The 13,999-nt window shown below is 36.0% G+C and overlaps 1 protein-coding gene across 1 annotated transcript; it reads left to right on the top strand.

Annotated features, from left to right (window-relative positions):
* Positions 1-351: 351 nt before the first annotated feature.
* On the top strand, positions 352-1,653 carry LOC144960441 (uncharacterized protein F54H12.2-like). Its single transcript, XM_078893522.1, has one exon. It carries the CDS (start codon positions 352-354, stop codon positions 1,651-1,653), a length of 1,302 nt encoding a protein of 433 aa, XP_078749648.1.
* The last annotated feature ends 12,346 nt before the right edge of the window (positions 1,654-13,999 follow it).

Here is a 13,999-nt window from a genome sequence, read left to right as displayed (position 1 = left end):
TCGAGGGCTTGGGAGTATCTTTGGTGGTATTGCGAGATCTCTGTTTCCCATCTTAAAATCGGGCGCTAAAACATTATTAAAAGAAGGTGCAAAAACCGGTGCCCAAATAGCATCTGACGTCATTTCCGGTCAAAATGTTAAAACAGCTTTAAAACGACGCGCGGGGGAGAGTGGGAAAAGATTACTCAACAGAGCCGTGGGTGGTTTGACTTCAACTTCATCGCCGCCGCCGCCGCCGCCACCCGGACGTGTGACTCGGCGTATAAAACGACGACGACCTACTCAGACACGACAAAAGACCAGGAAGAGACGTAGGAAGAACGTAGCTCAAGACATTTTTGGTTGATTATCATGGCTTTGTTACATCCCTATTCCGCAGAGAGTGTACACAGCGGACTCGATCTGTTCTCATTACCCGTCACCCAGACTGCTGTTCAGGATGGTTTGTTTGTGGAATACCATCCGATCTCTACTTTGTCGAGTGGAGGTCCGATCGAATTTTCGATCAGCGGGGGGACGTCAGACTACTTGGATTTGCATAACACATTTATGCACGTACGCGTTAAAGTAATAAAGGCGGATGGAACTAATTTAGACGCCGATAGCAATGTTGCCCCTGTTAACACCTGGTTTCATGCCTTGTTTTCACAAGTGGATATGACTTTGAACGATGTTCTGGTGACGTCAAGTGAGAACGTTTATCCTTTTAGAAGTTTTGTAGAAACAATGTTGAATTATGATCAAGGTGCGAAAAGGAGTCACCTGACAATGGAATTTTTTCACGAGGACACCCCGGGTAAACTAGAAATAACGGATAGTACAAATGCTGGCTTCGATGCACGGAAAGAGCTGGTGAAAGAGAGTAAAGAAGTGGATATGATGGGAAAACTACATTTAGATTTCATGCATCAAGAACGGTATCTAATTAATGGAGTTGATGTAAAGTTGAGGCTTATCCCGTCTAAAGATGCTTTCCATCTCATGACCGATGCTGAGGGGTTTAAGAGTGTAATTACACACGCCTCGTTGTATGTTAGGAAGATTAAATTAAACCCAGCCGTGGCCCTGTCACACGAGAAAGCACTTCACATCGGCAATTGTAAATACCCCATGAAGCGCGTTGTCCATAAAACCTTTTCTATTCCAAAAGGAAATTTAAGTGCCGTGCAAGATAATTTGTTTTTATCGCAAACCCCGACTAAGATCGTACTGGGTCTAATCGAAAGCACTAGCTTTAATGGAAACTACAAAAAGAATCCTTTTAATTTCCAGCACTTTGATCTGTCCTATCTAGCCCTGTACTTGAACGGAAAACAGATACCGTCCAAAGCACTAACTCCGAATTTCAGTAGTAAACAATATGTCAGAGCTTATCACAGTCTTATGCTAGCAGCTGGACTGGTTAACAACGATGCCGGAAATGGAATAGATTATAATGCTTACTCTCAGGGTTGTAGTCTTTTTGGTTTTGATCTGTCACCATCGCTATTAGACGGAAACCAGTTTGAACTGGTAAAAAGCGAGTCGCTTAGACTAGAACTTAAATTCTCGACCCCACTAGCTGATCCGATCATTGTGTTCTGTTACAGCGAATTAGATAGTGTAATAGAAATTGATCGCACTCGTCAGGTGATCACTGACTTTTCATCATGAACAACGTAGAAATCGAAACGATGTTAAACGGACACGTTAGGGCGAGACGAATTTTTCGAGGTGTTTATCCTAAAGATAGACTTCCGAACAACCCGAATTCTCGTCAACCAGCTGCGTACATTATTAACACAGAGTCGAGTTCCGGTCCCGGAAAACATTGGGTATCTGTGTATTTTAACGGGATGGGAAAGGCAGAATATATGGATAGTTTTGGGTTCCCGCCTTCTGCGTATCCGACAATTCAAAGATTTGTGGAAAACAATAGTCGAAGCTGTAAACACAACCCGCGTATTATTCAGGGTATAACCAGTTCCACATGTGGTTTGTACGTTATATATTTCGTGTTGAAGAAAAGTAAAGGTGAAGGTTTGTCAAAACTTTTATCTATTTTTAATCCCTATCATTTTCGTATGAACGATTTAAAAGTGGCAAGAGCTGTTACTCATTTATCCCGAGGCACCTTGGTTGGGTAATCTTAATTGGAATGTTTGTTGTTTAAAATAAAAAAAATAAAAAATGATTCCTTATGATAAAATTTATTTCGTGTACACGAAACAAGACATAATTCTATTTACTTTATACCTTAATATATGATTTTTAAAATGAAGAAAATGATGATGATGATGATGATGATAATGATGATGATTATGATGATTACAATACAATTGATAAGCATTAACCGTTTGCTTTTGATTGCTTGATCGCTTATAAAATTAAGACTTGCTTTAAATTGTTTAATTACAAATATTTTGTTGTTGATGATGATTATGATGAGGATGAAAATGATGTTTATGATATATATGTAACATTGCTACCCATTAATCATTTATAAAAAAATGTTTAATGATTGAGTGTGTGAATGATCATTTTATAAGATGTGTATGGTGTATGAAAGTGTTGTTTTTTTTGTTTTTTGTTGTTTTTTTTTTTTTGTTTTTTTTTTCTTTCGTTGTTTCTATGATCTTTTGTTTTATCATATTTTTATAATTCTATCATTATTATTATAATTATTATTATTATTATTATTATTATTATTATTATTATTATTATTATTATTATTATTATTATTATTATTATTATTATTATTATTATTATTATTATTATTATTATTATTATTATTATTATTATTATAATTACATTTTTATTTAGATCGTAATCTTATTTGGTCAAGTTTTGTTGTTTTTTGCTTTTTCTTTTTTATTAATATTTATAGAAAATTATAATGATGATTTAAAAGCTTGATATGTGAATGTGTGAATGACCTTAGATCATTATTGTATAAGGTGTAACTGGTGTGTGAAAGTACATTGCTTTCGATGTTGTGAAAAAATAAAACAAAATTAATTTTATTCACCAACACATGGTTTTATGTCGGTTTTTTTTTTCTGTGTCTGTTATTGTTTTGTTTTTTTTTTTTTTTTTTTTTTTTTTTTTTTTTTTTTTGTAAAAGAAGATTTTAATTTTATTATATGGGGAACTACTTTTGTTTCAGTTTCGAAATGTTCACGTTAAATTTCAAAGAAAAATTTGCATAAAAAAAAGAATCCTTCGAAACTGTAACAAATTGTTGGGTAATATAATTATCAAAGAGTAAATAATACAAGATGAAAAGATATAGCTTCTTTTATTCAAAACATAAAAAATGATTCGAATCATCAATATGATCATTAACTCAAAAGATAATTGAGTTGTTCGATTACACACCAAATCACAAAGTAAAACATCATGGGGAAAAGTACTCGATTCGTCCAACGATTGACGGGCGAAATCTCCTGTATCATAGAGGGCCACCCACCGTTGGTCTTAATCCAGCTGCTGAGTTTTTTGTCCACATATGAACCCACAAATAAAGCAAAGTTTTCTCTATCCGGGTGAATACGGAGTACACGCTTAATGTAACATAAAAAAACAATGATTCTACCCCAGCTGATCTGAGAGAATAATTCGTCTGCGACGATATACAATTGTTCTCTGGTTTCTATCAACGGACAGGTCGATAAATGTTCGTGAATATACTTATCATATCCTGCAATTGCTTTCTGATAACGATCATCTATCTGTTGATCGAGAAGCAAATCTTTCACAAAAAGTTCCATTTCAGTATCAGTCAAGACAAAAGTACACGAAGTAAAACACACATGAGACGCATTATCCAATACCTTTCTGGTATAATCTGACGAGGCATCGCTAACCAACCACCATGTGATTCGAGCCAATGATTAAGTTTTTCCTCAAGATGAAGACTAACGATCTGAGAAAAATTTTCCCTGTCTGGATGACGTAAAGCTACTCTTCTAGCATAAGCAATTAGAATCACTATCCTATACCAGTTGATATGCTGCTGAAATAATGTATCAATCATCGAGCAAAAACCCAATGGGTTATCCAATACTGGTTGTTGAAAGAGTGATTGATGACAAAGATGAAAACATTGATCTATCACGGTTTTAACACAATGGAACATTTCATCTGGTTCTACATTGAGAATTAATGCTTTCACAAGACCACTCATTTTGCGACGACACTGTCCAGACAAAAATATATTTCAAAGAACCAATCAAACGGACGAAACTATGACAATATGATATCCAATCAAGATCGGAGAATTTGAAAGAACCAATCAAAATGATTTAGACTACCGGCTGCTCTGAATGACCTTGACCTATTTTTTTGTGCGGCGCTGCTCTGCGGCTGACGCCTGAGCTATTTGCCCTTTGACCTTTGAGGGAATCAATGGACTTTTAATTGATTAAATTAATAAGTCATTAGACTCAGGAGTAAGAAACCAATTTAAAAGAACAACGCGGCTCAGCGTTAGAGTCCTTGGACTGTACTGCGTGACCTCAATTTGCGCTGCGGCGCTGCGGCGCGGGTGAACCAGTCGGAACCTAATAACACCGGGATAGGATCCTTTTTAATCAGCTGTATAGCCCTATTATTACGCAATTAAACATTCGATACATAATCGATGGCAAATCGAACACTCAATAAACACACGCTCAGGTAGGTCACATGACCTTGCAATACAAAATCGAACTCAAAATACCAATCAATACAACATCGAACTCAAAAACAAACCACTCTATACAACAACGAACTCAAAATACCAATCAATACATCATCGAACTCAAAACAAAATACCAATCAATACAGCATCGAACTCAAAACAATACCATTCAATACATCATCGAACTCAACATATCGATTAACAGGTAAAAAAACAATCATCCTCATCCTCCGTCAAAAACGGTTTCTAACTATTTACAACCCTATATACTACTTATGTATTCATGTTTCATTGTTTTGTTGTTTTTTTTTTGGTTTTTTTTTTTTTTTTTGGTTTTTTTTTGTTGTTGTTGGATGAAGAAGGGTTTTGAGCCCGAAACGTTCCGTCTTCGGTATTTTTTAATATTTTTTTTTTTTGGTTGTATTTTTTTTTTTTTGTAAGCTGTGATATTCAATTTTGTCTATTACTTTTACCAGTCCACAGCTTCTAGCAGCCTAGTATCACTTTGTATACAAGATAAGATAAGATAAGATAAGATAGATAAGATAATTAACTTTATTGATCCTTGTATGGAAATTATAATATTGTATAAATAACAACACAATTCGGTAATATTATATAAAAGAAATATCAAATGTTAATAAATTTAATAAAAATTGGAAAAGAATATTAAAAGTCTTAAAATGTACATTGGAACAACAAGCGGATATATTATGGTGACTTTGATTATATATTATATATAATATCACTGACTTCAACCGACGATGAAATATTATAATAATATATGGAGATGACGCCACTATATTCGTTTCGTGATAATCAAGAAATGTAAACTTGATACTTCTTTTCAATTCACCCTGACAGGATATGGGGGGGGGGGTAGAAAAGTAAGGAAGAAAGAGAGAGAGAGAGAGAGAGAGAGAGAGAGAGAGAGAGAGAGAGAGAGACTTATCTCTCTCTCTCTCTTCTATTTTTCTTTTCCTTTCTCTTTTTCTCTATCTACATCCCTCTTTTTTTCTTCCTTTCTCTATTTCTCTCTTTCTTTCTTTCTTTCCCTCCCCCTCTCTTTCTTTTGCCCTCTTTCTCTCTCTCTCTCTCTCTCTCTCTCTCTCTCTCTCTCTTTCTCTTTCTCTCTCTCCCTCTCTCTCCCTCTCTGTCTCTCTCTCTTTTTAAAAAAAAAAATTCTCTTTTTTCTTTCTCTATTTCCCCCACCTCCCCTCTCTCTTTCTTCCTTACTTTTCTACCTCCCCCCCCCCCCAATACCCTGTCCACCCAGCAATATTTTTGTTGCTGGGTCTGTTTGATCTGGCGGAAAGAACTTTGCGATAGTATCCTATCCAAAGGGTAGGAAGTAATTGCCAATGTCCGTTTCACGCAATGGAAACCGGGAGACACTCCAGCTCCAAGGGCCAGCTTTAGTGACTACTTTATTCACACAGACAGAATACGGTGTAGAAACAGTGGGTCACTCATTCTTTTATGGTCAACACTGCTGCTCTCTGTAAAAAAAAAAACACAAAAAAAAAACAAACACGTATTTAAAATTTGGCCAGAAAAATAGGCCCTCAAACAAGATTCTATAGTCTGATGTCACGTCCGCCCAGTAACGAGGAGCTTGGTTCTAAACAAAAGTAAATCGGTAATTTTTAGAACTTTTTCACGTGTCATGCGATCAGTATGTAGGCCTATAAAAGTCAAAACAAAATCAGATTCATAATGTTTTACTCCTCTGGATACACTTTTATGTTCGTCGGAGAAGTATTTCAAAAGGGCGTCCGCCATTGTTCCGATAGTTTAAAACCAGTTACTTAGTTACTAAGCGTCATTGCGAGGGAAGTGACGCCACGACTGTTGAATCCTATTATCGATCAATTAAAAAGACTTTCATCTACCACTGTACTTAGTTTGAGATCAACTAAAAGTCTCATCCAAACACCAGCACAGCATGTCAGCAAGAGGAATACACTCAAATGATTACAAAACATGATATTCAAAACAAAAATATCACAATAGATAGAATGAAGTTGATGTCACTCGGGTCTTTGTTATTGTTTTTTTGCCATCCATGTTTATAAGTGATTCTCACTTAACAGTATTATCCAGACCATAAACGTTTAAGGTTACACAGAGTTTTATGTGTTGGTCCGTTATACTTCCGGATTGCAATGTTGTGAACTTCTTAACCAAGCACATACTATCAATACACAACAGTGAGATGATTTACCCGGGGAAAAGATATCATCTCCCAAAACTAATATTATACATTTGACAGTTTCCCTCTCAGCCATGAACTCCAGTCAAGGCCATGACAAACCAAGTTATCGAATTCTAAGACAAAGATTGAAAGCAACCCGGAGATAATATTGGAGAAAGAAGTTGCAGCAAGAAACCCCCAGTAACCCCCCCCCCCCCTGCCCATCACGTGACGTCAGAAAACCCCATTCAGTATCCATGTGGAGGGATGAGAATAAGGCAAGTTAGTGAAATACGTTTTAATATATATATATATATATATATATATATATATATATATATATATATATATATATATATATATATATATATATATATATATATATATATATATATGGTTTTTTGGGGTTTTTTTTTGTAGAGAATGCATGTATTTTTTTTTCCTTCTTGGTAAATAACGCATAGACTATCATTTTTTTCTTCTTGTTGAAGAACAAATATAATTTTTTCTTCTGCGTGTAATTTTTTCTCTCTTCTTGGTGAAGAAAGCATGTAATTTTTTTCTTCTTGGTAAAGAAAGCATGTAATTGTTTATTTTTGGTGAAGAACGCATGAAATGTTTTCTTCTTGGTGAAGAACGCATGTAATTTTGTTTCCTTCTTGGTGAAGAACGGATATATATAATTTTTTTTCTTGGTGAATAATGCATAAATATTATTTATTTTTCAAAGGGAAGAACGAATTTAATTATTTTTTCTTCTATTTTTTACGTAGAGCTCGAATAATAATAATAATAAATGGCATTTATATAGCGCTTTACCCCGTTGTCACAGGCTCTAAGCGCTTTACAGTGATATAAAACAAAACATATTACAGTGAGACAAGTGTGAAGGAAACGTGATACGAATTCAATTTAACAACAACAAAATATGAAAATAATATTGCAACATTATGACGTAAAAAGATAAAACTTTAAGCAAGATTTGAACGTTGTCAACGAATCCGAGCATCTCATGTGTGATGGGAGAGAGTTCCAAAAATGGGGGGCCGAAAATTGAAAAGACTGTTCACCTATTTTACGCAATGGCTTAGGTTTGACAAGGATTGATTGGTCATTGCTTGACCTCAAGTTTCTATTGGGGACATATATGTTTAGAAGGTCTTTAATATAGGAGGGACTGTTCGTGCTCAGGGATTTGTAGACAACAGTACAAATCTTATAGGCAATTCTTTTTTCCACAGGAAGCCAATGTAACTCACGGAGAAGAAGAGTTGCTGACGGGTATTTTTTGTTATTGCGTACAATGAGCCTGGCTGCGTTATTTTGAGCAACCTGAAGTTTGCTAATTTTGTCTTTAGCTAAATTCGCCCAAAGGGAGTTACAATAGTCCAATTTAGATAAAACCAGGGAATTAATTAAAAGTTCTGTTATATGCTTCGGTATTAAATTACGAATTTTGCTTATTTTTTTCATTTCTATGTACATAGATTGTATGGTGTTATTCACATGGCTTGTAATGGAAAGATCTTTATCAATGATGACGCCAAGGTTTTTTGCTTTATTTGAAAATTCTATTGTGCTATTTCCGAGAGTAATAGGTGATCTATTTGCCTGTTTAAGGATACTCGGCCTTCCACACATTAAAATCTCAGTTTTACTATCATTTAATTTTAACTTATTGTGGTACATCCAAGATTTAATCTCATTAAAACAGCTCGCAATTCGTTGTATTAAGAACTGTAAATTACTAAGAGGTGCTGAATCATATATTTGCGTATCATCTGCATAAAAATGATAACTCAGATTCAATCTGGATATCACACTAGAAAGGGGCTGCATATATACAGTAAAAAGGACAGGGCCAAGAACAGAGCCTTGTGGCACTCCAAAATTTAGTAAAACTTGTTCTGACTGAACACCATTCACCACGACAGTCTGCCATCGATCCTGTAAATATGATGTAAACCATTTAAGGGCAATTCCTTTTATGCCGAACGTATTTTCGAGTCTTCTTAACAAAATGTCATGGTCAATGGTGTCAAAGGCAGCTGAAAGATCTAAAAGGCATAATACATTGATATTGTTAGCATCAGCATTACATAACAAGTCATTAAAGATTTTAAGAAGCGCCGTTTCAGTACTGTGTTGATGTTTGTAGGCTGACTGAAAGGGTTGTTCCAAACTGTTGTTCTTAAGATGAGATGTTAATTGTGTAAGAACTACCTTCTCCAAAAGTTTTGACAAAAAAGGTAAATTTGATACAGGACGATAATTGTTTAATATATTGTGGTCCAGTGATGGTTTCTTCAGAAGTGGTTTGACGAGGGCACTTTTAAAGCACGATGGAACTTCGCCAGTCAGTATGGATGTATTTATGATTGATGTGATGGATTGTAATAATGTATTGATGGAGCTGACCAAAAGCTGTGCTGGTAGGGGATCAAGGTCGCAGGATTTAAAGGGGGCTTTTTTTATCAACTCGTTTATGAAACTAGGTGAAACTGGTTGGAACTTGTCTAAAGGGGTACTACAGAATGTATTTGTATCTATAAATGGTTCATGCCGATCTAGTTCTGAACGAATGTTATGGATTTTGTCTTTTAAAAAGTTGACAAATGTGTTTGGCAAGTCTCTTTGATTGGTTGTAGATGGTAATGAAGTGTATCTTTCACGTCCAAGTAGATCATTGCAGATGTTAAATAATTGTTTACAAGATTTAGTTCGAATTTTGAAAGAAAATACGTGGTCTTTGCCTTTTTTATTGTTGTCTTCCAGGCACGAAATGCGTTCTTGAATATTTCACGATGAATCGTAAGGCCTGATGTTTTCAGCAGTCTTTCTGCTCTCCGACACTTCGTTTTAGCTTCTTTAACGTCCGACGTATACCACGGAGCATACTTGCGGTTGGTGACGGTCCTTGTTTGGAATGGCGCATGTTTGTCAAGCGTTTCGATGAGACAACTATTCCACTGGTCTGGAGAAATAATGGATTTTTTAGTAAGTTTTGTTTCTAAATCGCCTCTGAAATTGTCCAAATTAATGCCTTTAATGTTTCTGGTTGATGTGGTGGTGGTTTCTTGGCATGGTTTTGAAACGTCAAGATTGAAAGAAATGAGGGAGTGGTCCGAAAAGGGGAGATAATCGACGGTGGCGTTGGTTTTTTGGAACTCTGAATTTTCTACAATTACCCAATCTAAAATGTGACCTGCAGAGTGGGTTGGCGTTGTTACGATCTGGCACATGTTGTTCTCCGATAGTGACTCGTGCAATTTAGCGGTGTCTGTGACGTTGTCGAAGTGAAAATTAAAGTCGCCGAGTATAATTGAATGGCCAGGACGCGTGTGTTGCAAAGTTAGCATCTCGTTGATTTCCTTCCTAACATCAGGTAATTTTATTTTGTTTTTCTTGTTTGCTGGCGGTCGGTAGATGCAGTTGAAGTTGTATCTTGTATTCTGGAGGGATAATCTAAGATCAATGGCCTCCATTGTTTTGCAGCGCATTTCGAGGATTTCCACATGTTTAGATAAATTTGTTTTATAAAATACGCCAATGCCACCCCCTCGCTGATCTTTTCTTGGATACGATCTAAATTGGTACCCTGGGGGTGTCATAGCTTTTTCAACTGGGTCGTCTCCAGACTGTGAGAGCCATGTCTCTACCATAAATAGTATGTCGAAGTTCTTCTCCGTTAATAAATCGTTTAATTCTTCGGTTTTGTTACGGCAGGACTGTGCATTGAGAAGACCAATAACAATGTTATTGTTGTCGTTTGTGAAACTGTTTGTGGTCGGTACAGTTACAAGTGTTGGTGGTGGACGGGGGTTTGTGTGAGGGTGGGGTGGACGACGAGTTGTTACCATTGAGATGTTATGTTGTTTCCGTTTGCCTCCCCGAGGCCTGTTCTTATTAATATTATTGTAAAAAATCGGATCACTTGAGTTAAAAATCACAGCTGGAAAGTGACGTTGTTTACGTTTACCGCCTCGAGGCCTGTTGTAAAAATCAGATGTTGAATAAAAGTGTTCACAATTATTAAAATAATGATGGTGGTAAATCACGGCTAAAAATAAGGTGAACAATGCTCGTAAGAAAGCGGCGGCCATTAAGTGACTGTGTAAAAATCTTTTAAAACTTACAGTTTCCATGATAAAATACAGAATTATACAGTAGTCCTTTCTTAATAATTGATAAAAACTATACAATAAGAAACAGTATGTTTTAACGAGTACAACGAAGTAAAATGTCCAGGTATCAATATGTAGAAATCACAAATCAATCAAAATACACCAGAGCACACAACGACACGTCTTGCCTGTTAGGCGTGTTTACAATTTTTTAAAAAAATGTAAATGTAAGTGTGAATGTAAATTTATTTTTCAAGAGGCTAGTAAAAAGCCCGCAAATTCGCGGGGAAAGAACTATTTTCATTCGATATTGCCAGAATCATTTTCTTGATTAGCTTGATTACGATTAGATGCACATTTTAATCGATGTGCTTGTCGTCGCTGCCATGCTTTATTCGGCATGATTTTAGTTTATCAGTCAGTAGATATCAATATCAATAAGTCGCAAGTCTTTACCACGCTTTACTTGGGAGTGCTTTGCACTACCTTCAATACTTCACGAATTAAAATGGCGGCCGAGAAATCAAAACAATGGTCAAATTAGGAAATTTTAAACTTTCACTAATCTGTCAAGGTGTGTTCTAGAGTTTTTAAAACGCTTTTATATGATGACAAATTGAATAAATAAACGCCTGACAAAAGATCAACGGTGAAAATACAATTTGAATGAATACTGGGGATGTAGGAGCTTTCGGAATGTCTCCCCTTTACTTAACTTATGTGAGGTCAAATGAAAATCTGAAGCGGACGCGATAAATATCAAGTCCCCGAATCTGTCTAGTTTTGGTTTGTTCGGGCTAGAAGCTAGACAGAACCAATTGACAGTTTGCCGAAACGTTTAACTAAATATTTCCCAGGGCAATAATTATCACATCGATGGCATAAAAACGACAGTAATATCAGCAGTAATATTAGTTGATGTTGTTAATCGGTGAAACTTGTTTAAAATTTCTGTAAATCCGAATACCGTTATGTGATCAAGTGAATTATATCACAATGAATGCCACAATTTGCTGAAAAATGCCAATCTAACAGTTCCTAGCAAACACCCCCCACCCCCCCCCCCACCCCCCCCCCCTTGCTCAGGAATTTCTCTACTTGATGGACACCCCCCCCCTTTTTTTTCCACGCAACTACATTCCAAATCACACATACACACAAATATACACCACACACACACACACACACACACACACGCACACACATAAACATACACGCAATGAGAACACACTACTACTACATAACAACACTGATCACCGCTTAATCAACACAACGGAAGTAAGGACTCTACTGGACAGATAGAGTTGAGGCCATGGTGTGTTAGTGTCTTCGGTAAATTTTTTATGATATCTGTTTGACTTAACGAACTTTCAAACTGACTTTAAATTATAAAAGGAAATCAAGTTATCTGTAAAAATACATTTCTATTTTTCAAATCTTTCAGTAGAGTTGTGCGCCGTATCAATTTTTGATTGACTCAAATAAGCACAATGTTCTCCACAATGCTATATTTTTTAAAGAAAGGATAAAAACTAAGATATCCCATTTCTGCTCATTGTTACTGTAAACATTCTCTATTTGTTCTCGTGTTCATTCCGACACAACACTGTTTTGAAACGACTGGTCACATATATTATGACGCGATGTGAAGTCAATGGCCGGAGATAATTAATTAGGGAGATAATATCTTGATTGGTGTCCATGTCGTTCCGAGCTCTCACGTTTCCCGTGATTAATGTTTTCTGTCTGTAATGTGCTGATGACACTCAGCTGTATACAAAACTCAATAATGATTCAGAGCTGTCATCAATATCTGTTATGGAAAATTGTATTGCTAACATAAAGGATTGGATGAAACTAAACAAACTTAAATTTAATTATGACAAGACGGAAATGATAATTTTTGGAAATAGGTATCCACTCTCAAAAATATCTACAAATGAGATACTAGTGGGTGAAAATGCTATTAAACCTAGTTCTTGTGTGAGAAATCTTGGGGTGTATTTAGATCAAGGGTTATCCATGGAAGATCATGTTAAAAAATGTGCCAATGTTGTAACTATCACAATATTAAAAAAAAAAAAAATTATTAAATTCTCTATTGTCTTCTGGCACTTTCCTATTCACTTCATCTCTTGTAACTATCACATTAGAAACATTGGAAGAATCAGACATTATAATGATGAAGATATTACAAAGATCCTTGTTAATTCTTTTATTACTAGCAGATTAGATTATTGCAATGCCCTTCTCATTGGCTGTCAAAGTAGATTAACTCTCTCCTTGCCAGCTATTTTTAGAATTTCCCCCGAGAATTCACACCCACCCAGCACAAAAATAGACTTTTCTTACTAAAAAAAATGACAAGTGAGCTCTACAACACAGTGTTTACTATTTATATCTGTAATCAAAGCATTTCTTTACATGTTGTAGTGTACAATAGAAATCAGAATGAGACAATTGTCGGTTGCATCGTAACGAATGTGACGATTTTCCTATGGGTGGTAAGGAGAGGGTTAATTCATCAACTACAAAAAAATTCAAAATAAAGCAGCTATACTTTTAAAATTAACGACAAAAAAGAGATCATATAACACCAGTTCTCCAGGAATTGCACTGGCTTCATGTGAAGTATAGGATAGAATTTAAGATATTGTGCTATGTTTTTAGATGTCTGGATGGATTGGCACCTGAATATTTGCAGAAACTGATTAAAAAATATGACTTGACTTACTTGACTTGACTTGACTTAGATGCCTTTCGCGTCTCGACCGAAAGATCGGGTCGCCTTGGCTGTTTCCAGTATTTCCTGTGTGAGGTGTCTCCAATATTGCCGGTCCTCTGCTAGGGTTCTCAGATTTTCAAGGTCCCCTGCCGTTATGAGACTAATGCTTTGTCCAAGTGTTGTGAGGTTTTTGTTTAGGATCACGGGGAGTGTTGTGATCGGTCTTCCTCTGAAAAGGTTCCCGTGTTTTTGGAAGTATCCCGACATGGCTTGGTTTGCTGGTATGTTTTTGTCCC

The sequence above is a fragment of the Berghia stephanieae genome, chromosome 15 (assembly GCF_034508935.2).
Source record: "Berghia stephanieae isolate SIO BIC M18660-M18661 chromosome 15, UCSD_Bste_1.3, whole genome shotgun sequence".
Classification (NCBI taxonomy): Eukaryota; Metazoa; Mollusca; class Gastropoda; order Nudibranchia; family Aeolidiidae; genus Berghia; species Berghia stephanieae.
The sequence above is the reverse complement of the archived record's forward strand: the minus strand, read 5'-3'. Positions and strand labels throughout refer to the sequence as shown.

Excerpts from the sequence above, each read along its gene's own strand:
- LOC144960441 (XM_078893522.1), top strand. The coding sequence starts at position 352 with ATGGCTTTGTTACATCCCTATTCCGCAGAGAGTGTACACAGCGGACTC.